The sequence below is a fragment of the Sinohyriopsis cumingii genome, chromosome 10 (assembly GCF_028554795.1).
Source record: "Sinohyriopsis cumingii isolate HCF-2022 chromosome 10, ASM2855479v2, whole genome shotgun sequence".
Lineage (NCBI taxonomy): Eukaryota > Metazoa > Mollusca > Bivalvia > Unionida > Unionidae > Sinohyriopsis > Sinohyriopsis cumingii.
Genome location: NC_142970.1, coordinates 59,115,387 through 59,142,357, shown reverse-complemented (window position 1 = coordinate 59,142,357; position 26,971 = coordinate 59,115,387). Strand labels below are relative to the sequence as shown.

The following is a 26,971-nucleotide window of genomic DNA, read 5'->3' as shown; positions in this document are numbered from 1 at the left end:
ACACTTTCTCCAACACATTGCCTTATATACAACTGTAACGCACTTCCTCCCATACATTTTCACATACATTTTCACATAGATAACAATGACTCACTTCCTTTCATACAAAATCATTCCCACCTAGATAACAGTGACTCACTTCATTTCATACTAAATTATCATCATATAAATAATATTGATTCACTTCCTTTCATACAAGATCATCCCTACATAAATATGAATAGCTGCATGCAAGATTTCTACTGTTATTATTATTCCAGATGTACGGGACCGTCTAGTGAAGTAAAAACTCACGCCTCTAACACATATGAACTTGCCATCAACCAAACCCTTGTTGATGGGACTATTTCTTGCTTGCCGCATGAAGATTGTCCAAAAGGATACTACAAGACGCAACTGGAGCCATTACCAGTCTCAATACTGTCCAGTAAAAATGGTATGGATGGACTTCTATGATAGCATACAAACAATAAAGATTAAACATCTACCTATATCATTCAATACAAAAGGATTATACATGTAACTCTGTCATGCCATACAAAACAATAAGGATCATAGCTGTATCCCTATCATACCATCCAAACAATATGGATTATAGCTGTATCTCTACCAAGCCATACAAACATAAAGGATTATAGAACTACCTCTGTCATGTCATACAAACAATAATGATTATACATGTACCTATTTTATGCCATACAAACAATAAGGATTATAGATGTACCTCTAACATCCCGTACAAACAATAATGATCATACATGTACCTATTGTATGCCATACAAACAATAAGGATTATAGATGTACATCTATTATCCCATACAAACAATAAGGATTATAAATGTACCTCTAGCATGTCGTACAAACAGTACGGATTATACATGTACCACTGTCATGCCATACAACCAATAAGGATCATAGATGTACCTCTATCATGCCTTATAAAACAATAGGGATTATACATTTACCTATATGATGCGATACAAAGGATTATACATGTACCTGTATTATGCCATACAAAACAGTACGGTTTATACATGTACATCTATGTAGATTCAGATTCAAAAAGACAAGAAAAATAATTGCTTGCATTTACTGAAGTAGAGTGAACAGAGAGGTGTGCTTGAATTATGTTTTATAATAACAATGCTAATCGTTCTGTGCCAATGTGCACAAGTTCAAGGAAGTTACTGTAAGCATTTCCGCTTTTATGTAATTGTTGTATATTTACCTTTCATTATGCAGTAACTAAGTCGATTAACACCTGATGGATCCAAGTTTCATTGCTCAAACGTAATGAATTATAAGTACTGTCGAGGACAGTTGCTACCCAGGGGGTACTTAAATTTATAGATGCATCATTGTGTTATAAGCAATCAGGTGCTTTATAAACCGACGCACGTCTCAAGCTGTAGTTTATTTCTGTACCAACACGGCCTATGGTGACTCAGTGGTATAAAGCGCTCGCCTTTACCATTGAGTCCCATCTCACCTCTATCCGCTTGAGTTTGAGTCTCGGGCTCGGGTAAGGTGGGTATATGAGAATGATTAACAGTGGCTTCCCTAGTCAGAGCTTTCTGTGACTTGTGCCACCCCATTTTCGATATTGGACATTTATGTTGGTGTGTCCGTACACCATAGGTCGTTGGTTCTTCTAAGAGTTTTCCAGGATACTCTTCTCCATCAGTTATACTTACCAACCTGTATAGTCTATCATTTTATACTTACCAACTTGTATAGTCTCTCATTCGCTGAAAACAATGGCGTTAAACAACAACAAAAACCCATTACAACAACTGTACCAAACGAACCATTCGATTAAATTCGAATACCTTTAAAAGGATTACTAGAACACAACCAAATCTGATGATCTCAGAAGAGACCAATTTATATCACTGATGATTCAGACATACATTGCAAGCTTGCTCGAACTGTTTCAAGAGAAAGGCAAGAAATATTACATGTCTGAATCTTAAACGTGTTTCTTGTTAGTAGACATATTGGTTACATTGTACATCTCAAAAGAGTTCCTCATTTTGTGATAGCTTTTTGTGTCAAAGCCACATTAAAGACTGAGTCTTTGACCATTTTATGGTATGCCGTAATATGACTGGCCTAACTTTAAATAACGTTTAATGGAAGGAAATATTTCACTAATTTTTGTTCGTATACCATCATTGAATGTGAACACATTAAAGGTTAGAAATGATAAGTGTTCATTTTGTTGATGCCGTAAAACTTGTCGTAAACTGGTATTATACGTATACCTTACTATGATGTTTCAAATTATGGTGTGAAAGTATTTAGGAGAGTACTTGATACACAGTTCAATGTCAAATTATATTGAGATTACTTGATACAAGTAATTACGGGAATACTTGATACAAAGTTCAATGTTTACACATTTAAGGGAGTACGTGATACACAGTTTGGTGTTCACGTATTTAGGGGAGTACTTGATACACAGTTAGGTGTTAAAGTGTATACTATCACATGAGTATATATACTGTAGACTATGTTGAAATGAAGTAAAACAACAGTCTATCACATGAGTGTATATGAATTGTAGACCATGTTTAAATGAAGTAAAACTTCAGTCTATCACATGAATATATATATATATATATATATATATATATATATATATATATATATATATATATATATATATATATATATATGCATGCTGTAATCCATGTTTAAATGAAGTTAAACGTCAGTACATCAGATGAGTGTATATATACTCTAGACCATGTTTAAATGAAGTAAAACATCAGTCTATCAACTGACTGTATAACATAAGCCGTGTTCAGATGAAGAGAAACATCAGTCTATCACACGAGAATATATAAAGTAGACCACGTTTAAATGAAGTAAAACATCAGTCTATCATTTAACTTTTCAAATGACTTGTTCATTCATTGGGTTTCCTAGCCTGTTTCAAAACCATTTTCACATTTTTCAACAATTTGTAATTTTCAAATAAATTAGCATTTATTTGAGAATACTGTTAATGATATCAAAAATGATTACATCGATGAGTGATGACTTCTGATGATAACCACTTTACATATTATTATTGTTATTATTATTATTATTATTATTATTATTACATATGCATGCATGTCCAGGCATTTCATTGAAAGACTGTTGATTCGTATTCATAGCATAGTTTCATTTTTTCAGGTGATTATGGGCAGCCATGCAACAATACAAGTTGTAATGCCCCCTTTAAGTGCCTCATTGATACGTGTTGGTGTGATGTCAGTTATAATTGGGACTCAGAGAAGAAGATATGCAGGAAATGTAAGTATAAATTGTGTACATAAATCATAAGTATAAATATTGCACATAAATAATACGTATAAATATAGTACAGAAATCATAAGTATAAATATTAAACAGCTTCGAAGCTTCCAAGATACACATCGTTCTATATTCTTTCTTTTTGTTGAATATGTAGAATGAATAGTTTTTAGTAATTGAATTCTATAAAATGAATAGTCATAAAGGTCATCATCTTACCTCAGTGATAAGTGTAATAGATGTGTTACAGTCTTTAATCAGTGATATGCGTCTGTATTAAAGTATCCTAAATTTGTTAGTGTCAGGAAAAATAGAATGGACTGCATCAACATTAATTGTATTGTACGTTGCCCATTAAAACATAAAATGTATACATGTAGTATATATGTGTGTGTGTATGTTTTATGTGTGTGTGTGTGTGTGTGTGTGTACCATTGTGTGTATGCTTACCATTGTCTAATTGAACTCCACATTTCGTCACAGACTGTCCAGGATATGTTTACATTGGTTTAATTGAACTCCTAGATGTGTCACAGTCTGTCTGGGATAAGTTTACTCTGATTTAATTGAACTCCAAATTGTGTCATAGTCTGTATGGCTTATGTTTACCCTAGTTTAATTTAACTCCTAGTTGTGTCACAGAATGTCTGTGACATGTTTACTCTAATTTAATTAACTCCAAATTGTGTCATAGACTGTCTGGCATATGTTTACCCTATTTTAATTTAACTACTAGTTGTGTCACATACTGTCTGTGCTATGTTTTCCCTGGCTTAATTGAACTCAGCATTGTGTGACAGACTGTCTGGCATACGTTTAGCCAGGTTTAATAGAACTTTTAGTTGTGTCACGAACTATCTGAGATATGTTTAACCTGGTTTATTTGAACTCCACATTGTGTCACAGTCTGGTATATGTTTACCCTAGTTTAATTAAACTCCTAGTTGTGTCACAGACTGTCTGGGATATGTTTACCCTGGTTTCATTGAACTCCACATTGTGTCACAGACTGTCTGGCATATGTTTACCCCGATTTAGTTGAACTCTTAGTTATGTCACAGACTGTCTTGGATATTTTTACCCTATTTTAATTGAACTCAACATTGTGTCACCGACTGCCTGGGATATGTTTGCCCTGGTTTAATTGAAATCCACATTGTGTCACATATTATCTCGCATAGGTTTACTCTGGTTTGTTTTAACTCCTAGTTGTGTCAAATACTGTCTGGGATATGTTTACCCTGGTTTCATTGAACACTACATTGTGTCCCATGCATGTGTGTGTGTGTGTGTGTGTGTGTGTGTGTGTGTACATGCTGCCAGGATATGCTTACCCATGTATAGTTGATCTCCCAAGTTGTATCACAGACTGTCCTTACTCAACTGTTAAGATCAGATGTTGCATGATTTTTGTAACCAAATATGTGAGACAGCTTGGTTTACATTCGTATGGCTGGAATTGAAGAGAACACGAAGAAACTGTGTGGTAAAAGATAGCCGATCTCCACTGCTATTAATTAGAAATTAAGGGACTATATTCAAAGTGATGTACTGAGGAAACAATAGTATGTCCCATCAATTTTTCACCATTCTGTATTTCTGTACTATTAATAAAGACTATTTAAGCTTATTGTCCTAATAAGTTTATAAACCTTAGTAACATACCTTGATTTTCTGTCACTCTTGATTTTATGCCCTTTACCTATCTGTTTGACTTTGGGGACTGCCATTTACCTACCTGTTTACTTACCTGTTTGACCATGGGGACAATGTAGAGGGAACACCATATACCGAGTTGAAATAAAAAATGTCAACAATGTGAGTGCCATTTTGATTTCTTTTTCAGTGTGCATTGGTTCGGAAGCCGGATTAGTTCGAACGCTGTCATATAATGAACGCTATGAAATGTATAAACAGAAATACACCAATTGTACATATGTGGAGGGTAATCTTGAATTAACTTTTATAGAGGGTGATTATGACCTCCAATTCTTACAGAATATAGAAGAAGTGACAGGATACGTGTTAATTGTTTCAGTGTGGTCCAACTATGTGCCTTTACAAAATTTGCGTATAATTCGTGGAAGAACTTTATTCACGTACCATGAGGTGGATTATGCACTTTATATCGCTCGGAATTATAACCCTAATAATAACTCTCAGGGAATATTCGAACTGGGATTTAAAAACTTGACAGGTGAGTTATTGTGATATAAATTTAAGTTGTTCTTGCATAGATAATGACAACAATGCCTGATGAAGTTACAATACTGAAACAAAGAAAGGAGATTTAAAGAAATGCACATAGGGGTGTAAATGATGTGGTATTCTTTTTGGAAAAATAATTACGAGGGTAACATAACACAAAAAAACTCTCCTTTTGACAAAATGAATCAAAAGACACAAGGAACGTTTCATTCAGTTATTATGAAAATCCTTTAATATGATCACCCTTTAATATGGACTGGTAACCTCTGCAGTAACTTTTCTTGTTCATGCATTGACACAGACTTTGTTGCCTGTATACCAAGTATATTAACGCTTTCCATTTGCTCCAGAACTCTCTAAGTCTTTGACAACGGGAGTTCAGTACTTCTGGAAGTCTTTGATTATGGGAGTTCAGAACTCTTAGTGCCCAAAAATTGAAGAACCAGATAAGAAAACTGGTGGTCAAATTGAAAAGAATGGTTGTTGTTGTTGTTGTGGGGTTTAACGCCACTTTTCAGCACATGATAGGCTATGTATGGCGGCCAGTATTAATGGTGGAGGAAGAACCCTGGAAAACCCCGGGAAGAACCACCGACCCACGAGAAGCTACTGGCAATCTTTCTCACATACCCACATTGGCCGAATCCTAGACTCGAACCCACGCAGACAGAGGTGAGATGGCAGTGATCTGTAACGGAGAGCGCTTTAGACCAGGAGTCTTCTAGAAATGAGACCAACATATAGTAACACTTAGTGTAAACATGATTTACTGCAGTCAACTTTCATTAATTTTCATTGACTCTAATGTCATTCCAGCCCAGGACAAATTGCTTGGTGTGTCCTTGTGAAAGGCACTTAACGCCCATTTTATCTGCTTGATATAGCCAGTAAAAATGACAATACACCATCAAATAATCATAAAAAGTTTACTTACATTTTGTTGACAGTTTTAATGGGAAAGTTCATTATTTCTGTTGATGTAATTGCCTTTCTTTTTCGTAACTTTGTCTTTTTACTTTAACCTGTTTGGGAAAAATACTTCCAGGAATAAAGTATTTTAGAAAGAACAAGTTTCCATGGCTAATGTTTGAGTTTCCACGGGATGTTTTAGTCTCAGAGTTCTGAGGGGTATATGTCTAGTTATTGAGAGTCTACAGGGTATCAGTCTAAGAGTTCTGGGGAGTACATGGCTAGTTATTGACTAGTTTGTTAACTATAATAACGTACAAGATATGATGGAAGTGCTTAAAGAATGTCTCATGTCTCACAATAATAACATCCAAGATGTGTGGGAAGTGCTTAAATACTGTCCCATGTTGCTTTATAATGAAATCCAGGATTTGATGGAGGTGCTTAAAGACTGTCCCATGTCTCACTATAAAAACATCCAGAATGTGATGGAAGTGCTTAAAGACTATCCAATGTCTCACTATTATAATATCCAGTATGTGATGTAATTGCTTATCGACTACCACATGTCTCACGATAATAACATCAAAGATGTGTGGGAAATGCTTAAAGACTGTCCCATGTCACTCGGTAATAACATCCAGGATTTGTTGGCAGTGCTTAAAGACTGTCACGAGTCTCATAATAATAAAATCCAGGACCTGATGGAGGTTTTTAAAGACTGTCCCATGTCTCACTATAATACAATACAGTATGCGATGTAAGTGTTTTTAAAATTGCCCATGTCTCAATATAATGACATCCATGATTTAATGGAAGTGCTTAAAGCCTGTCCCATGTTGCTCTATAATACCACACTAGATGTGGTGGAAGTGCTTAAAGACTCTTCCATGTCACTCTATAATAACACACATGATGTGTTTGGAGTGCTTAAAGACTGTCCCATGTCTCACTATAATAATATCCAGAATGTGAGGAAATGTTTAAAGACTGTCCCGACCACTCCAGTGGCAAAGTGGGTAGAGCATCTGCCTTGGATGCGGGAGGTCATGGGTTCGATCCGCAACCAAGTCAAATCAAAGACTTGTAAAAATGCACATCATATGCACATGTTAAAATGACTCATTTGCATAGGGCATTATATGCTCATGCTAAACTAACTTATTGGCACAGGCATCAGATGCACATGTCAAAATGACTCATTCATTGTGCAATTGTTCTACAATGACTATCATTCATTTCCTAATGTACCCAACCTTTACTTTACAAATATTACCATGTTACCAAATGACACTGGCTCCTCACTCCCACTCTGTATTAACCACTTTGACATCAGCCCATCAATCCCAGTATGTACTAACCACACTATTACATCAATCCATAACTTCCAGTATGTATTAACCACACTTTTACATCAGCCCATCATTCCCAGTATGTACTAACCACACTATTATATCAGCCCATCACTAACACTCTGTATTAACCAAACATTTACATCAGCCCATCACTCCCACTTTGTATTGACCTTTCACATTAACCCCTCACCCCAATATATATGAATCACACCATCAGCTCCTCACCCCAATATTATTATCACACTTGTACATTAGCACCTCATTATCATTATGTATTAACCACACTCTTATATTAGCCCCTGATTCATATTATGCATTAACCACATTATCATCTCCTCAATCCAGTATGAATGAGTCACACTCTTACATCAACCCCTCTGTCACATTATGAATTATTCACTCTTACATCAACCCGTCACTCCCAGTATGATTAGTTACTCTTACATCAGTCCCTCAATCCCAGTAAGAATTGTCATACTCTTGCACCAGCCCCTCGCTCATATTATGAATTAATCACTCTTACAACACCCCCTCTCTTTCAGTATGAATTAGTCACTCTTACATTAGTCTCTCACTCCCAGTATGACGTAGTCACTTTTACATCAGCCCCTAAATCATAGTATGAATTAGTCACTCTCGTACATCAGCCCCTCACTCCCAGTATTCATTAGTCACTGTTACATCAGTCCCTCAATCCCAGTATGATTTAGTCACCTTTACATCAGCCCTTCAATCCCAGTATGGATAAGACACACTCTTACAGCAGCCCCTCACTCCCAGTATGAATTAGTCACACTCATACATCAGCCCCATATCTCCCAGTATGAATTAGCCACATTTGTACATCATATTGATAAATTGCACATTAATGATGACTTTGGTCTATGGATTGGATATTTCATTTTGTGCAGGAGGAGGGCATGATATAAGGATATTCAGTTTAGTTTGAAAACGCAAACTGCTATGATATATGTGCAGAGTACCACGTCAATCTAATTCAATTTTCTTAAAATTTAAATTCAGAAAATGACATATATTTGGTTCCATTGATAGCTACATGGTTTGTTAACAAACGACCTTTAAGTTATTTGCTTAACGAAACAATAATAAGTCTTTGACCTCTTTCAAGTCCACAAGTTAAATATGTTGGGATACACAATAATTAAAGATAGGATATTCGTTATAAAGGCATATCACTCGGTGTTTCTAAATTTAGGTCACTGTGTTCTATTTTATTATTTTCCAGTGATTGCACTTTTTTGGATGCGTAATTATGAAACTTGCTTATATGTATTTACATTATAAGTCACAGTCACATCATATGTTTTTATTGTATTGATATTGTTTACATATTCTCTATGTTGCATTATTGTCAATAAATGTATTATATTATTATATTAATCATACCAGATAAATGCAGGTCACATTGATCTATTTTTCATGCTTTCTGCAGCATACAAAACCATGGAATTCTTGCTTAATATGTGTTTACATTGTACTTTTCAGAAATCACAAAAGGAAAGGTGTATTTTCACAACAACAATGCCCTTTGTTATGAAACTAGTATTCGATGGCAAGACATTAACCCAAAGGAACCCAACGAAAAAGTGTTCTTCAAGTCTGACACACCTTCTGAGAAACGGCCATGTATGTATTTTGTGTCTGTAATCTCACATTATATTCTTCAATATCGTCTGTCACTGCTATTTTGAATGTCCAGCCATAAATATGGAAGGTCTTTTTAGTCCAAACCATAAATGTGGAAGGCGTTTTATTAAGTACTCTAAATGTGGAAGGTGTTTTTAAATATGGAAGGTGTGTATAGTCTTACAATTGTCTATCTGCTCCTTTTCTTGGAACATCCACCCACCCACCCATTAATCACATTATGTGCAAGCAGCTAATAATTACTTCTTTCAAACTGCACAGACCCAGATTTGTTGGTACATTACGTTTGTAGTTGGACTTTACATACAAGTGACCGTGAATGTTTTGACCTTTGAATCCGAATTGTTTTCTTCCAGTTTTTGCAGTTTTGCTAAATTAATGTGGTTAATCAGCCAATTCCAATTCTGTTTTCTATAATATATTTACTTTCCCTATTAAACTAGTGTGGCAGTCTATGGGTGACAAATGTGTTTAGTTCATTATGAAAAGAAGTAAATCCATATAAAGTACATATTCATTTTGTTGTTGTTGAGATATATGTCAACCAATATAATAGAGAATCTTCATTTTTTTGTTTTAAAATTACAAAATTTTAATTTATTCACATTATTTGTTACCTGTTTAGCATGGATGATTTTACATTATTGGTATGGTATCACTTCTTACATTTTTTTAATGTGATAATGTAACCCAAATATGTGCATTCATTTTTATGCACAGAATCAGGTTTGCTAAAGTGTTGACTTGAAAATCATCCTTTATAGCAAAAGGAAATTTTCTATGAGGAAAGGAATGCCAGAGTCGTCATAGTGTCACCACAGTGTCAGGTGTCAGGCTCATTTCTTTTGCTTACAAATGTTATAATCTTTTTGAAAGTCATTGTAGTGTCAGGTGTCAGAGGCATTACTGTAGCTTATAAATGCTATTATTTTTTTGGAAGCCATCATTGTGTCAAAACATTGTCAGGCATCAGACGTGTTCCTATCACGTACAATACCCAGAGTGTCACATGCCAGACTCATTACTATTGCTTACAAATGCTATAGTCTTTTTGAAAATGTTGGTAGTGTCACCACATTGTCAGGTGGCAGACTTATTCCTTTTGCTTACAAATGCTGTAGTCTTTTTGAAAGTGAAGGTAGTATCACCACATTGTCAAGTGCCAGACTCATTCCTTTTGGTTACAAATGATAATATCTCTTTGAAAGTGTTGGTAGTATCATCACAATGTCAGGAGATAGACTCAGTCATGCTGCTTACACATGCTGTAGTTATTTTGAAAGTGTTGGCACAACTGTCTGGCAACATGTAAAAGGACAATTAATTTGCATTCCTACAGATTTAAACAGGGCTCTAATTAATGAGTCTTCCAGTACCTACAGTTTCTCATTATGGACTGTCAATTTTGAAAATTGGACCAACTCATTTTTATATACTGGAGTTGTACTTTCTGAAGAAACCATCCTTTGGACCTGTGCCTTCAAAAATTCTTGACAGGGATTACTCATTTTTGAAGAAAGGAAACGAATTTAACAAATTCAGATCCATCTCAATTTAATGATTAAAACATCAGAAAGAGAAATTGTACTGAATCTGTTTAATTATTGGTTACTAGTTATATGTATTATTTGAAAGGGACATTATTTTGCATACACTGAATAAAGAAGCCTTAGTCAACAAAATGTATATTAATGCATTAGAACATATATATCGATCTCCGCTCAACTGTCCTCATCTCAGTGCATTGATTGAATATATATATATATATATATATATATATATATATATATATATATATATATATATATATATATATATATATATATATATCAGTCAGCAGTCATCTGAATACATTGCATTTAGATGCATCTAAATCAGTAGTCATCTGAATACATTAATTGCATTTCGATCGATCTCACTCAACTGTCATCTGAATATATTGACTGCATATATATGGGTCTAAGTCAGCAGTCATCTGAATATATTGATTGCATACATATGGATCTAAGTCAGCAGTCATCTGAATACATTGATTGCATTTAGATGGATGTAAGTCAATAGTCATCTGAATAAATTGACTGCATATATATGAATCTCAGTCAGCAACCATCTTTTCAATACATTGATTGCATATACAGTCGTCATCTCAGTAAGTCCTTGTTCACAGCAAAACATGTTTACCATAATCAACACTCTAATGTTGATCGTAATGTATTATTTCCTACCAGTTGATTGAAAGATTATTGTTATGTCCTCAATGTAATATTGCCTACCAATGAATTACCTTCTGTTTTCTGTCATTAATGTACTATTACCTACCAATGGAATACCTTCTGTTTTCTGTCCTTAATGTAATATTGCCTACCAATGGATTGCCTTCTATTTTCTGTCTTTAATGTACTATTGCCCACAAATGGATTACCTCTACCTTCTGTTTTCTGTCCTTAATGTACTATTGCCTACCAATGGATTACATTCTATTTTCTGTCCTTAATGTAATATTGCCTACCAATGGATTACCTTCTGTTTTCTGTCCTCAATGTACCAATGGATTATCTTCCATTTTGTATATCTTTTCTAGGTGGGGAATGCCATGAAGCATGTTATAATAGAGTCACAAAAGAAAAACATTGCTGGGGACAAGGTCCAGATATGTGCCAGAAGTGTAAGTCCATCGCTGTGTTTTTCATTTAAATTATAGATGCGTACATTTGTTATAAAATTGCATCAGACAAATACATTGTTTTAAGCTTCTTACTATGTTAACTATTGTATCCTGGAAATTTGTAATCTTTGTAACATTGATTCATGTCAGAGTTTCATAGTAGTAATCTTTTTAACCTTGATTCATGTCAAATGTTTGATATTAGTAATCTATTTAACGTTTTTTATTGTCAAATTTACATATCAGTAAATGTTGGAAGATATAATAGTTTTTATCACTGGTATAAATTAATACCTGTCAAAGTAATGTTTACATCTGATATATAAACACCACCTTTCTCTGTGTGTCCCGCTTGGCAAACAAGAGGTTGAGAAATCAAAATTTGCTATGTCATCCCAAATATTTGCATGCTCTTCTTGTATTTTTAGGTTCAAACTTTCTCTTAACCTCGCTCATCCCAATATATTTATTATTTTTAATTTTCTTTTTTAAATTCTCATTCAAGGATGGGCTGTTCCCCTTCTATTTATAAATATACCACGTATGTCATGCCAAAATATTGATCCTGGTTTGTATGATCATCAGAGTTAAAGGAGTTATGGGATGCAGACTGAGTAAAGCTCTGATGCAAATGAAAATGTGTCAACTTCTGATTGGTTCAAGCAGGATATTCATCTTCTGACTGGTTGATGCAAGGCAGACAAATTCTGATTGGATGATGCAAGGCAATGAACTTCTGACTGCTTGATGCAAAGCAGTCAGATCAAAGCTGTTGATAACATTACAGATGACGTGATGTAATAATTCCATTAATTCAGGACTCCCATCTTGTGGAGAAACATATCCCTGCTAATTTCCACTCTCAGAATTCAAACACAAAGTTTCATGTTAAATATCTGCTGTTCTGAATATGTATATTATAAAAAAAGTAATGAAATTAGTATGTTTTGATTTAAATAGTAATGTTTATAGTTTTGTACACTTTTTCAGTGAACTATGGAGATGTATGTAGCTTGTCTTGTGAAGGACGGTGTTTTGGAAGCGAACATAATCAATGCTGTCACCCAGAATGTGTTGCGGGGTGCCATGGTCCTCGTAAATCAGAATGTTTTGTAAGATTAATTGAAATAAATTTTATTGCAGTATCTACGTCATATTTTATAAAATCATTTCAACTTTTAAATATTATATATTTGTAAATAATTTTTAATGCAGGATCTACATTACATTTTGTAAAATCATTTCACCTTTTAAATATTATGAATTCGTAAATATCACACCAGGAATTCACAGAAGATATAAGTGTAATAATTCCATGGCAGCCAAAGTAAATTCCACTAGCATACAGTAGGGTGCTATACCTTAAAATATTAGGGCTTGTATTTCGTAAATTGCAGGAGAGCTGCGAACATCTCTCATGGTAGTGTTGTGGAGAGTTATTCGCCATTCTCAGATATATATGACATCATCATTTACAGTACATCATCATTAATATCACATGATGCCATATATCAAAATGTACGGAATACTAGTTTGTATGTCTCTTATATTCACTGGAATTGGTCAGGGAACCAGTCTAGCTTTATCAGATTACCTCAAGCACTTTCAATGAGACATACTTTGATCAAGCTGTTTTTCTTATCTTTTACAAATTGGCATCCAACAAGGGATATGTTAGGATGAAAAGGACAATAGACCTCTTAAAATGTTTTAATAATACAGAATAAATCTAATGAAAATTTATGTTCTTTGGGGAAAAACATCAGGAAGAGTAACACTTATGTTTAGTGGACATACATATATTAATTTGAGTACGTTTCATTGCGGAGAAAAAGTAATTGACATTGGCACATATACATTTTTGTAAGGATTACAATAAAATTAGATATCAAGAAGCCATTGAGCTCAATAATGTTTTGACTTGCAGTTTGTAAACCTGTACTGGAGGTAATTAAGATACAAGTAAACTTCACAGACATGTTTTAGTTGAATGCAGTATTTGCTGTCACTGGATCAATCTTGAGTCACACTTCTCATCTTTAAAAAGCGTATTTTCCAGCATGAGAATAGTACTGTGTAACACCTTACTGAAAGTGGTCCATTTGCCAGAAAATAATTGACTGCCTTATTGAGGTCTTGGTACGGTTGGCAAGTCTGATATCAGTATTTGCAATATTTAACTACCATGAAATCTGGGGAAAAAATGTAACAGTTCGTTCCGAAGACATCTGGAAATCTTTGTTTTGGACAATAAGATTGTGGAGAGTGATGGATTGCTCTTCTGGAAGGATTTTAAGGTGCTCCATGGCAAGCAAGATCCATCTTTCGCCTCAAACACAAACCCCAAATTATAATACAACAAAAATTTTTAATGGGGTTGATTAGGTAGAATATTATCATTTGACAAAAAGAATATTCCAGTTTTAATTCTCTCATATTTAAGTTAAGAAATTGTTTGAATAATGATGTTTTTCAGGTACAGGTTTCCCTCACTATAAGATCTTTCATTATAACATGGCTGAATGTACTAAAGAGAGATTGGTAATGGATTCCATTTTATTTAATGAAATAATATGTATTATGTGCTTTACTGTAAGTTTTTCTCTCTTGAAGGCAGCATAATAATGAGGGAGTACTGTATAATACCTAATTATGAGGTGGTCTCATTTCATGCAGAATATTACATAACTCCTACATACATCATTATAATGAGGGAACACTAGCTTTTACATACATCATTATTATGAGGGAACAACAGCTTCTGCATACAGAATTACAAAGAGTCAATACTTTTGATATACCTCCTTATAAGGTGGTCTCACTGTAGTTTGAATACTCTGATTCCTACTGACATTATCAAGGAGTGTTATATAGCTCCTACATACAGCATTAAAATGAGGGAACACTACCTTTTACATAGACATTACAATGAGGGAAAACTAGCTTTGACATACAACATTATAATGGTAGAGTAGTTTATAATATACTTCATTAGAAGCTTACCTCACTTTAATTGGAATACTCTGGCCCCTTCTACTAACATTGTAATGAAGAAATGCTATAAAGCTCTTAAAGACAGCATTATAAAGAGAATATTATATACCTCCTGTGTAAAGCAATATAATGAGGGAGTATTGAGACTCCTATACATAACATTATATTGAGTGGGTGTCCTGTAGCTCTGACTAATACCATTACAATGAGTGGATGCCCTGTAGCTCCTACTGATACCATTATAGCAAGTTAATATTCTTATGGATGTCATTATAATGAGGGCATGTAAATTGATCCTAAAAAACATCATTATTAATGAGTGAATATGATGTTAGTTATTTGAATCCACATCTCCCAATCTTTCAATCTAGATGGCAGACATTGTATTGTTTATTTAACTATAATTACCTCGCTTGTTTTTAGGCCTGCAAGACATTTTACAATGATGGCATGTGTGAGACGAATTGCCCAGCAGAATCTATATATGACAACGGCAAGCTGACATGGATAACAAATCCTAATGCCAAATATGCATATGGCTCATTGTGTGTAAAAGAATGCCCAGGTGAGTGAAAGTGTCTTTTAGCCAAAATGTTGATCATCATCATTGTCATCATACCATAAAGCCAATGTTTGGAACCAGTCGATACTATAAGGGGGTAGGTTGCATAAAGCCAATGTTTGAACCAGTTGGTTACAAGATGGTGATAGTTTGCATAGAGCCAATGTTTGCAACCAGTCAGTTGCTAGAAAAGGGTAGGTGGCATAAAGCCAGAATTTGTAACCGGTATGTTGCTAGAAACAGGTAGGTAACATGAAGAAAGAGTTTGAAATCAGTTTCTAGAAAGATTATTTAGCTATGTGTATGTTAATTGTTTTATAAACTGTGATATCGAAACTGAAACTAAAGTGTATTGTTTATGGATACAACACAGATGATAACCTGAAAAATTAAAGTTCATTGTTTAATGATACAACACAGCTGACAACCTGTAAAAGCTAAAGTGCACTGTTTAAGAATACAACACAGCTGACAACCTGTAAAAACTAAGTTTCTGATAAATATAGCTTGTTGATATAAATGGATGTGCTAACAGTGAAGCTGCGCTATTTATATAAAAGCCAGGTAATCAGAATACCCAGGCAAAATATGTATCAACGAATCCCAGTAAACATAAAACACATGATTTAATCGAGGAGAAAATAGTAATTAGATAAGAGAAATTACATAGAATTCTAGTGTAAAACAATTAATATGACTATCAGTCTTACAGTGGATTACACACACCCAACACATTAATATATGCTAATAAATAACTTTTTAAAATGAATCTTTTGGCCTTGCGTTAGACTCAGATTTGTCCAGAAGTTGGATTTGGCCTGAGTATCTTTTCAGAGTATCCCATTGAATTATCATTTGTGGCATGTGTCAAAAATGTTATGTAAGGGTCTTAAATACAAGTCATTTTGTAATATTTGAAAATAATCTGTGATAAATACAACTGTTTTGTAAAACAAATAGTAATGTTTGGAATTATTTTGTCATGATAAATTAAAACATACTGTTAGCATCATTAAATTCATAACAAGATTGCTCTGGAATTTCCACACAGGACTTAACTGGTGTTAATTACCCAAGTACCAATATATATAAGACTCTTTCAGATTTTACGGTCCATTAATGGGCAGATTGAAGTTTGCTTGTCCGAATTGAAACTATCATTGATATATTTCAGAGCACCTGCTGCAGAACCACGGGGCTTGTGTAGTGAAGTGTCCAGATAAAATGGAACCTGATGTTAACAACACGGCATGTGTGGAGTGTGTTGGGCCCTGCAAAAAGAGTGAGTAAAATATAGAATAAAACTTACCCTGATAAATGAGATAAGAAATGTATCACACAATAATATTGTTTGATTGGCACAACAGGGCATGTTAGGATAGTCTTGTGCCATGAATCTGGTGTATGCTATTACCATATGACTTTTATGACATTGTCCGAACAAGAGCAAGCGGAAAATTTAATAAGCGTTGCGTAATGCACGAAATTTCAGTTGCAGTTCTCATATTCTTTTAGATGCAAATAACATAAGATTGATACAAGAATTATCTGATAAATGAACTACTTTTAAGTTTTCTTGCAACTTGATGTTTTAGGTACATGTATTTTGTGACTATTATGTTCAATATATGCAATAATAATAATTGAAATACACAAACATAATAATTATCAAATTTACCATAATGACTGTAAATATGGGGACATCCTAAATTATTATCAAAAGCAGTTATTTTTATGATGTGATACGAAATTATATCCAGTGTTTTATTCAGTAAAATTCTTGGGACAGATATTTTTTTAATACTAATCACTATATGTATTTTATTGATTGTTACAACAAAAACATTTACTATGTGGCTGCTAAGGGACGATGGCCATGCATTATTACATGGAAATGTTATGAGATTATAATATAATTTGTTTGAAAATACAATACATTTATTTAATTTCCTGTTTTCTTCCCCCACACCAAATTCAGATTTGTAAATAATTTCTAGTTAATTATTGTTTGTTTATGCATTATTAAGCCTTTACCTCCTGCAAGTGCATATAGACGCCTCTACCCCATTGGCATAGAAGTACCTTTGGATGCATCTACCCCATTCGCATACAAGCTCCTTTGGACACCTCTACCCAATTCGCATACAAGTGCCGTTTGATGCCTGCTGTAAACATCAGATTTTTCTTGCGCCACCTTTGAGAAAAAACCCCAATTAGATACCTAATTCATTGCTGTGAATGACCATTACATCAGCTCACGTGGTCACCGTTTATGCTCTGCTCGAAATCTGCTATTTAAAGTAAATGGGTCGTATTCTCTATTCTCAAAAATGGAGGTCGCGGATTTCGTTCAGTACTTTTCACGATTATAATGTCAACTATGAAAGTTTCAATTACTTCGGTAAAGGCTCTGATATTGATGTAGGTAGCAATTAGTGTTTATAAATTATCAAATTCAAACGACTTAGTGATGAAGAACTTGTACATTTCGAGTATGATAAATGGCAGCTACGGCTGGTCATGCAGCTTCACTGACTTAATGGTCAACGAGTTCTCTCAAGATTTTAAAGACATACAAAATTATTCCGTGAAAAATACTTACAAAGCTATAATGATCGGACTTTACTCTTAAATTTTTCCATACACAATAGATGTGTACCAAAAACGTAAAATGGTTAACATTGCTGTTAAACGTAACATACACTACACTGCTTAACAGTTAACAGGCAGGTATATTAGTATGGGGTCGAATACGTAAGAGATGTTCTATTTAGAGTGCACTGCACTGGGTAATTGGCTACATGTGTATCGAAGGGCTAAAACGCCATACACTCTATGAGCTAATGGGTTACCTTAAACTTTTGTATCAATGTACCAGGAATTACAATTTTATTTTACCTTGAAAATGTAAATACCTAACTCATTAATCCCAGTATGACAACACGAAGCAACATTAGTTCCACGTTCAATGTTTACATTTGATGAGCATTTTTATATAATGGCAACACTGCATGTACATTGAAGGTTTGAACTTGTCTGAATTAAATACATCCCCTGGATTTGGATCATAACTGCATTCAACTTAATCAATATCTCTAAAATACAACAAAGAAATGTCAGAAATAATGCTTGGACAATTTCTGTAATACTGTAAAAAGGTCAGTCGTTGTTTGCTTTAATGTAAGTGGTCTAAAATCCAAGTTTACACAGGTATGGTAATCATGCTAATGTTATGGAGTAAAAGGCAATTTTACACATCTTAATTGAAGCCAAGTTCAGGATTTAAAGATTAAAAGGCAAATCACACACAAAAGACATACAAAAACAACTACAGTACTGTAGATTACCAAAATTCTAATGTTCGGAAAATGATCCTGTTCATCCAAAACACAACACTTAAATAGATCAATACTGATATTAGTTAACCTATGTTCAGAATTTTAGACTTTAATATGATCATTTTTTCATGAACATGTACCAGTACTGTGAATATATGTTGGTTACGTAGAACTGCCAACCCTCACGATTTTGGCATGAATATCACAACTCTCTAAAGAGATCAATTGATTCACTCAGAATGCAAACAAATAACAAATTCCCAATTTTTGTATTAAGTGCTAGTCATGAGATCAGCAGTGGTCACCGATACCAATTACAGTCCTGTACTGATAGTAGCAATACAGCAGAACTATAGAGAATTGTTACAGTTTGCCCTGCAGTAAGCATTTTAATGGGTTTAGTTTATCTTTAGAACACATGTTTTACAAATACTTATGAAGAAAAGTGGGGCTCAGCTGGATTTTTTTTATTAATGTTACATGTGTAACTCACTGGGAATTATTTGTTTTAAAAACAAACACTAAATGAAGACAGCTTTTTCATGTGTAGAACATTTTTAGATATTGAAAGATTAGCATATAGCATAATTTGCTTGTGTTTATATTTTCCTTGCATGCGCCAACACAACTGATTACTAAGCGTTCAACGTCTCATCTTCTGGAATAATACCAATTCATAATTAAGCTACACTACAGTTAAAATGTTTTCACCTCCAAGGAAAATAAATGTGTTCCAAAAAAGGTGAAGTACAGATTGGAATACACCAATAATTGGCCTTACATACAGCCTTCAAACATCAATGTACATTATTCTTTTTTAACACACAGTGTTCCAGGGGTTTTAGAATAGGTAATGTGCACAGTGGCTTGTATCATTACGGCATGTGTCAGAGACAAAGTGAAAAAGCACACTGCTAGCAAAAAGCACATAGATATTGGAAAAATTAAGTACACCCATCAGATTTCAGCTGTGGAATACTTCAAGCTACCTACTCAAGTCCTGCAAGCTACCAATGGCTGAAACATTATTTGTGAGTTTTCTTGTTGAACATAACCTGCCTTCCTATGTTTGAGATCAGCAACATTGACGGTCAAAAAGTATTTTCTCTCATGAGAAAATTTAAGAGAAGTCTTTAGAACATCCTTAGGTACTAAACATCTCCTAGATCAAACACCAGGCAAGAAGCCTGAACAGTTTTGAAATGTATTTTACCATAGCCTGATCATGATGAATAGCATGATTATATCAGTAAATTTGAAGCAAATAAATTTGAACATTTAATTAGTGTAAATAAGGTGCTTTAGTTTTATTTTGCGATTACCATATAATGAAGTACTGACCAGCACAGTGGATGGAGTTAGTGTCATGGTATAATTTTTAACCAATTGTGTTCAAAGTTCACTAACGTTTATCACTCAGTTCAATAATTGCAAGACTGGAGGTTCTGCAGCTCTGGTTATGTGCCTTTTATAATTAAACGTGTGTACCTTTCATAATGATCACCTCATATGCTTATATCATTGATAAACAGTAACTCTTGAGTACATGGATCACTGTAAGTGAAACAGCTTATATCATTGATAAACAGTAACTCTTGACCATTTGGATCAAAGTAAGTGAAACAGTTTATATCATTGATAAAGAGTAACTCTTGAGCATTTGGATCAAAGTAAGTGAAACAGCTTATATCATTGATAAAGGGTAACGCTTGAGCACATTAATCAAAGTAAGTGAAACAGCTTATATCATTGATAAACAGTAACTCTTGAGCACATGGGTCAAAGTAAGTGAAACAGTTTATATCATTGATAAACAGTAACTCGAGCATTTCGATCAGTGTAAGTGAAACAGCTTATTTCATTGATATTCTGTAACTTTTGGGCACATGGATCAAAGTAAGTGAAGGAGCTTATATCATTGATAAACAGTAACTCTTAAGCACATGGATCAAAGTGAAACAGCTTATATCATTGATAAACAGTAACTATTGAGCACATGGATCAAAGTAAGCGAAACAGCTTATAACATTGATAAACAGTAAATCTTGACCATTTGGATCAAAGTAAGTGAAACAGCTTATATCATTCATAAACAGTAACTATTCAGCACAGGGATCAAAGTAAGTGAACCAGCTTATATAATTGATAAACAGTATCTCTTGAGCACATGGATCAAAGTAAGTGAAAAAGCTTAGTTCATTGACAAACGGTCACTATTGAGCACATAAATCAAAGTATACGAAACAGATATGTATGTTTTGCTGAAATGTAATCTGGATTTGCTAAAAACACTGAATGAACAAAATCTCCATGTAATATTATGGGGATAAATGATGATAAAATAATGATAAGAATGATTTGTAATTTGTAAGTGCTGTACATTTCAGTACTGTATGGTCTCCGTGTCTCTGATAAACTCTAATCAGCCAGTGAATTACCTTTATTTACTTTCATTTTAGAGAAATCAGAAAATATGCACAAGCAAAATAATAACAAAAACAATCGTTGTAGCTTATAACATTGTATTGACATTGTTTAATGAAATAGCTGGTCACTGTTGTGTGACTTGGGTTGATCTTGCCAAATTTGTCATTTTTGTGTCTAGACACAAAAAAATTATATATTTTGTTTACATGTCTATACATCTTGGGGCATTACGATGAATACAATTATAAATGTATTCTGTGATTTAAGGCACATATGTTTTTCCTTAAAATTAACATTGGACATTCTGTGATAATAAAGCAGACTTTCTAATAATATCAGAAATGTATGCACTTTTAGAACACATCACATACAAAAAATTTGAACTATGTTAATTTTTAAGAAAAATCACGTGTTTTGAAATCCTTCTCAGTACATCTAATCTGAAATATGTCTCATATTATGTCTAATTTGAAATGTCTCATGGTATCTAATTTAAAATCTCTCGTATATCAAATTTGAAATCAATCTCTGAGCGTGCCTATTTTAAAATGTCTCACAGTATGTCTGATTTGAAATCTGTCTCGGTATGTCTAGTTTGAAATCTGTATCACATTATGTCTACTGTGGAATCTGTCTCACAGCATACCTATTTTGAAATCTATCTCACAGCGTGCTTATTTTTAAATCTATCTCACAGTATGTCTGATTTAAAATCTGTCTCACAGTATGTCTAATTTGAAATCTTTCTCACAGCATTGCCTATTTTGAAAGCTGTCTCAATTTGTCTAATTTGAGATCAGTCTCACAGTATGTCTAATTTGAAATCTGTGTCACAGAACAAGATCTTGTTGTCTAACTCATCGTACGGTTTATATATCACAATCATGCTGCTCTTTCTTTTCAGCCTGTGCTGGGACTGTCAATACAGATTTTGTACACCAAAAGAACATACAATCATTTAAAGACTGCACATCAATTCATGGCAATCTCAGGATTCTGAAAAGCACATTTGATGGGTACGTAATTTATCATTAATGTTGTTGCGGAACCTATCCAAGTGGAAAGGTAGACCAATCTATCACTTTTCTGACTTTCATGGCAGTAACTTTGAACGTTAATGGTGTTCTAATAGGATTTGTGGTGCTAATTATATTGAAGAATGGGAACCAGTCTAGAAGCAAGTGAAAATACAATAGAGAAGATATATGAGTTGTCTAGCCATGATTGCTTCTTAATGAAAAATAAAATTTTAGAAAAAAAGAATCTTTTGTGACCTTATCCTATTTGAAACTGAAAATATTGATTGATGGCATTTGTGTTCCTTTACATACTTGATTTCAGAACATTCAATCCTGAAATAAGCACCAGATTCTTGAGGCTCTGAATTTAAAACACGTTTAAAATGCATGCACATCAAAAACACTGCAGATATAGGGCATTCTCAACACAGAAGCTTTCGTCGGGATGGATCCATATTGAGAAATATAGGCCTGATCATTGTCATTTAGTAATGTAAAGTTTTTGCCCTCCACTTAGGATAAATATACACACAGTACTGCAACTAAAACACCTTACATAACAGCATGGAATACACATACTAACTTGTATGAGAAAGTATCATGTACTAAGGGTTATTGAAACCCGTATTTGTACTGTATCCTCAATTATTGCCACCACTGGTTACCACTGTAGCAGCAACAACAACAAAAATTATAAAATAACTAAGGCAACTTGCACATGAACATATTATCAGAATCCCTGAATGTGCAAGAAAAGCTGATATCCATGTTGTATGTAGACGTGTTTGACCAAATCCATCTTTGTGCTGAGGATGAACAAAAAACGTCGTCTCGCATCGGCTATCACCACAGAAGTAGCTGAGTGTGTTCATGCAAAAACAAAACAATCTCGTGTCCTGGACTTCAAATATCAGAAACATAGTGGTAAGTTGGAAAATCATGTGGCAGTTATCCTTCCCACATAAACATCAGGCAAAGACACTCTGCAGTAACTGAGAAATATGATTCCTGGAATCGAAGCAGTGTTACGAAACTTTGATCATGCTGGATTTACAGTGTTCCTATTTAATCCGGAACCACACAAATAGCAGCACCATCAGTGATGAAATAGGCAGATGCATTGAAAAGATTCTCAAACCACTGTGGAAATACACTAAAGCACTAGCCGGAAGGACCATTGAAAGATTGGTTTAAGTCGAGGTCCATCTCTCACTGTATCAACAGACTGTGTACCACCAAGGTCAATGATAAAATAAATCTGAAACACTGTATCCATGTATTACTGTAAATATATTCACGTTCATTATCTGCTTGCTTTATGTCGCTATGGCCAACATAGACAATTCTCATTGATTTGTTGTTGCTGAGTGAAATGAAAGAAACAAAACTGGTATCACACTACATATGGATAAAGGACCTTGGCCGACTTCTTAACCCACACAGCAAGTACTTACACATGTGAAAAATATTGATGCAGATGTTGCAAGAATATATTTAACACTCAAGAACTGCTCACCAGTCATGACTTTTACTGTGGTGGTATCAGTGAAAAGCCACAGCGTACAATGATGCCAAAGCCTGGTGTAAATGCTGTCAAATTTACTGAACACAATGAAAGAAGAAAGTCCCATATGTCATCTGCATGGATTTTCAATATCTGAATGATTCAACGACAGACACAAATGCACTGCTAAAAAAGACAGTAATGCGGATGATACGGATCAAACTGTGCAAATCACTGAACCATGCGGGTTCTGTTTCATAGTGGTACGACATGATGGATTACCAGATCAGCCAGTACCGTGTTGTACCTGGAGTGCAAACTCTAAACACAGTTAAGGTATTTTTCAGACCAGTCGAAGTTATGGCAAAATGTATTCAGCAGCAGTTTGCATAATTATGACTGGTGATAAAATCGTGAGTTGTCTATGCTGGATTTGTGAAAACGTTTTCACTGAAGAGCAAACCCCATCCACTGACAAAAACCAAAGCATGTACAGTAATGAAAATAAAAGTCCTAGATTCAAAGTTAGTGATCACTGTCATATCGCTGTTGCATACATAGTTGCTGTCCACAATGCATGCAGTCTGCAGTTGAGAAATTATCCTCCCCCAAACACAAAATATCCATGTGGTGCTTCAGAAGCTGCATGGGTTTGATGACTACCTAGTAATGCAAGCAGTTGCCATGTCATCAATATCACCGATAAGCGTGTATCTGTCTGTACGAGTATATGAATGACTGGAACATGTTTGCTGAAACCATGTTGCTATGAATCTTACATTTTATTCATCATTGTCAAATCAAGGTATTTCAAAAGAATATTGCAAAGAGTGTGGTCCACATTTGAGTGCAAAAACCTTGCTGACTATCACGATCTTTGTATGTTGATTGCTGGAGTGTTTGAGAAATGTACATGTACAAGCTTGATCCTGCATATTACTTCAGGTTCCTGGGTATGGGCTGGGATGTATCTTTTACTCAAAACCAAATCGTTCTGCAATTGTTCACTGATTTAGATCAGCACCTGTTTATCGAATAATCAATGTGTGGTGGAATATCTATGTCAAGTCACAAATATGCTCATGAAAACAACCCAAACATAGATGGATATGACCCACCCACCCTCCGTTGACCCAAATAATCATGTATCGGGATCCAAATAATCTTTGTTGAAGGGCCATGATGCAGCCACTTTCGGTTTGTGAATTTCAGTAGATCAATCCTGCATGTATTGATCTGTAAAAACATGAGCAATCACAAAATTCAATTTCCATGGTTACTTCTTTTAAGTTGACCTGGAACATCCTGAGCATTTACACAGGGCACACAATGATTATACACTGGCCCCAGAAGCATTGTCTGTGCCTAGTACGTAGTTGTCCTCCTATCGGTGATCGATCGCTGACGAGTCCAGTCGCAAATACACCAAATGCACCAAACTGGTACCAAGTCTTCAGACAAAACACAACTAGGTTGTTGTTGTTGTTGTTGTAGGATTTAACGCCATTTTTCAGCACAAGATAGGCTATACATGGCGGCCGGTATAAATGGTGGAGGAAGAAGGAACTCCCAACCCACGAGAAGCTACTGGCAAGCTTTCTCACATACCCACATTGGCCAAACCTGAGGCTCGAATCCACACAGACAGAGGTGAGATGGTAATGATCTGTAACGGTGAGCACTTTAGACCAATTAGCCATCGGGGCCCTCCACAACTATGCACTGCATGTGTGAAAATCTGCAGTTGTATCTCCGATTGTGTATGTGTGTAAGCAAACTCCATTGAGTGCTTGAATTTCTTCAGCTAGTTTGACTATCCCTGCACAGTCAGATAAATACATACCTATGCACAAAGGACACCAATGACTTTAAGAATTACTTATTCATAATCATGAACACTTCCATGTTTGTAAAGCCGTGGAGAATCTGCATAAATGAATCAGTGTGGTTTTGTATGATGCAGTGCCAAACCACCATAATGCACAGTTGCCGGAGACAAGTTTTCCAGAGGTTCATTATAACTGCATGATAATTGTACCATTAAAAAAGACTAATTGCCTAGAAGTGCACCTATGCATGCTGATGAGACTGGACAAGTTCTTATCTGTTACTGTATTTGTTTGGGAAAATATGAACGAATTCTTCGGATGGATATATTGCATGATCTTGGGAGTGCAGTATATCCATCCGACAAAACAAGTTCATATTTTCCATACATATGCAGTAACCTTTTTATTATATGCTCATTTTCTTTTTCTACCTAATGTTTAATTATATAAATAGAAATACACTACAAGAAACAAATTAACTGAATTTATGATGTATTACAAACTAAATACACAATCACATATTCACAATTACACAACAACCACATTATTAATGCGCTTATCAATCCGCCCAGATAAATTTGAATGCGTTTGACATCACGTTCAAAAGAAAATGGCATTTTCTTCCACTTAAAATTGAAATGTACATTCATATTGTGAATTAATGCGCATTGCAACAACTTTTCCATTTAGTCTTGAGTGTTGTCCTCACAGACCAATACTTTTATTTTTCATCTCTTTATTCATTTTCTTTATTTAATTTGTTTTAAGCTAAAGCATACAGAGAAGTTTCTTTGCACTGCAAATATATAATTCATTTCTTAAATTATACGTCCAAAAATGTTCTTAGTGAAATAGAATGTCTAAGTCATTGTGAGTGGTTTCCTCACATACTTAACAGACTAAATTCAATTCAACGCTACTTGATTAATCTAGGAATATATAAAGATATAATTTATGTATGTTTCTATTTTATATTTTGCTAGTTGTCTAAGTCATTTGAGTGATTTCCTCACTGATTTGACAGCCAATTTACTTCCATATATATCAATTCACTTCAAATAAGTATTATGCTATAGCTGAAGTGTAAAGTCAAGCAGGTGTTTTCCTTGCAGATTTTACATTTCACATATTACAAACAAGTCATATTTCCTCTTGTTTATTGCAACATAATCCAGATGTTGTTACTCTAA

At 34.4% G+C, this 26,971-nt stretch overlaps 1 protein-coding gene across 1 annotated transcript in view; it reads left to right on the top strand.

Annotated features, from left to right (window-relative positions):
- LOC149790208 (uncharacterized) overlaps positions 1 to 26,971 on the top strand; it is a 196,597-nt gene that overhangs the window by 131,608 nt on the left and 38,018 nt on the right. The window contains exons 40-48 of the mRNA XM_089972214.1: positions 261 to 436; positions 3,184 to 3,303; positions 5,150 to 5,500; positions 9,282 to 9,422; positions 12,025 to 12,108; positions 13,099 to 13,220; positions 15,526 to 15,667; positions 16,839 to 16,946; positions 22,334 to 22,445. Of these exons, the coding sequence (XP_089828340.1) occupies positions 261 to 436; positions 3,184 to 3,303; positions 5,150 to 5,500; positions 9,282 to 9,422; positions 12,025 to 12,108; positions 13,099 to 13,220; positions 15,526 to 15,667; positions 16,839 to 16,946; positions 22,334 to 22,445 (1,356 nt within the window). The remainder of the gene's footprint in view (positions 1 to 260; positions 437 to 3,183; positions 3,304 to 5,149; positions 5,501 to 9,281; positions 9,423 to 12,024; positions 12,109 to 13,098; positions 13,221 to 15,525; positions 15,668 to 16,838; positions 16,947 to 22,333; positions 22,446 to 26,971) is intronic.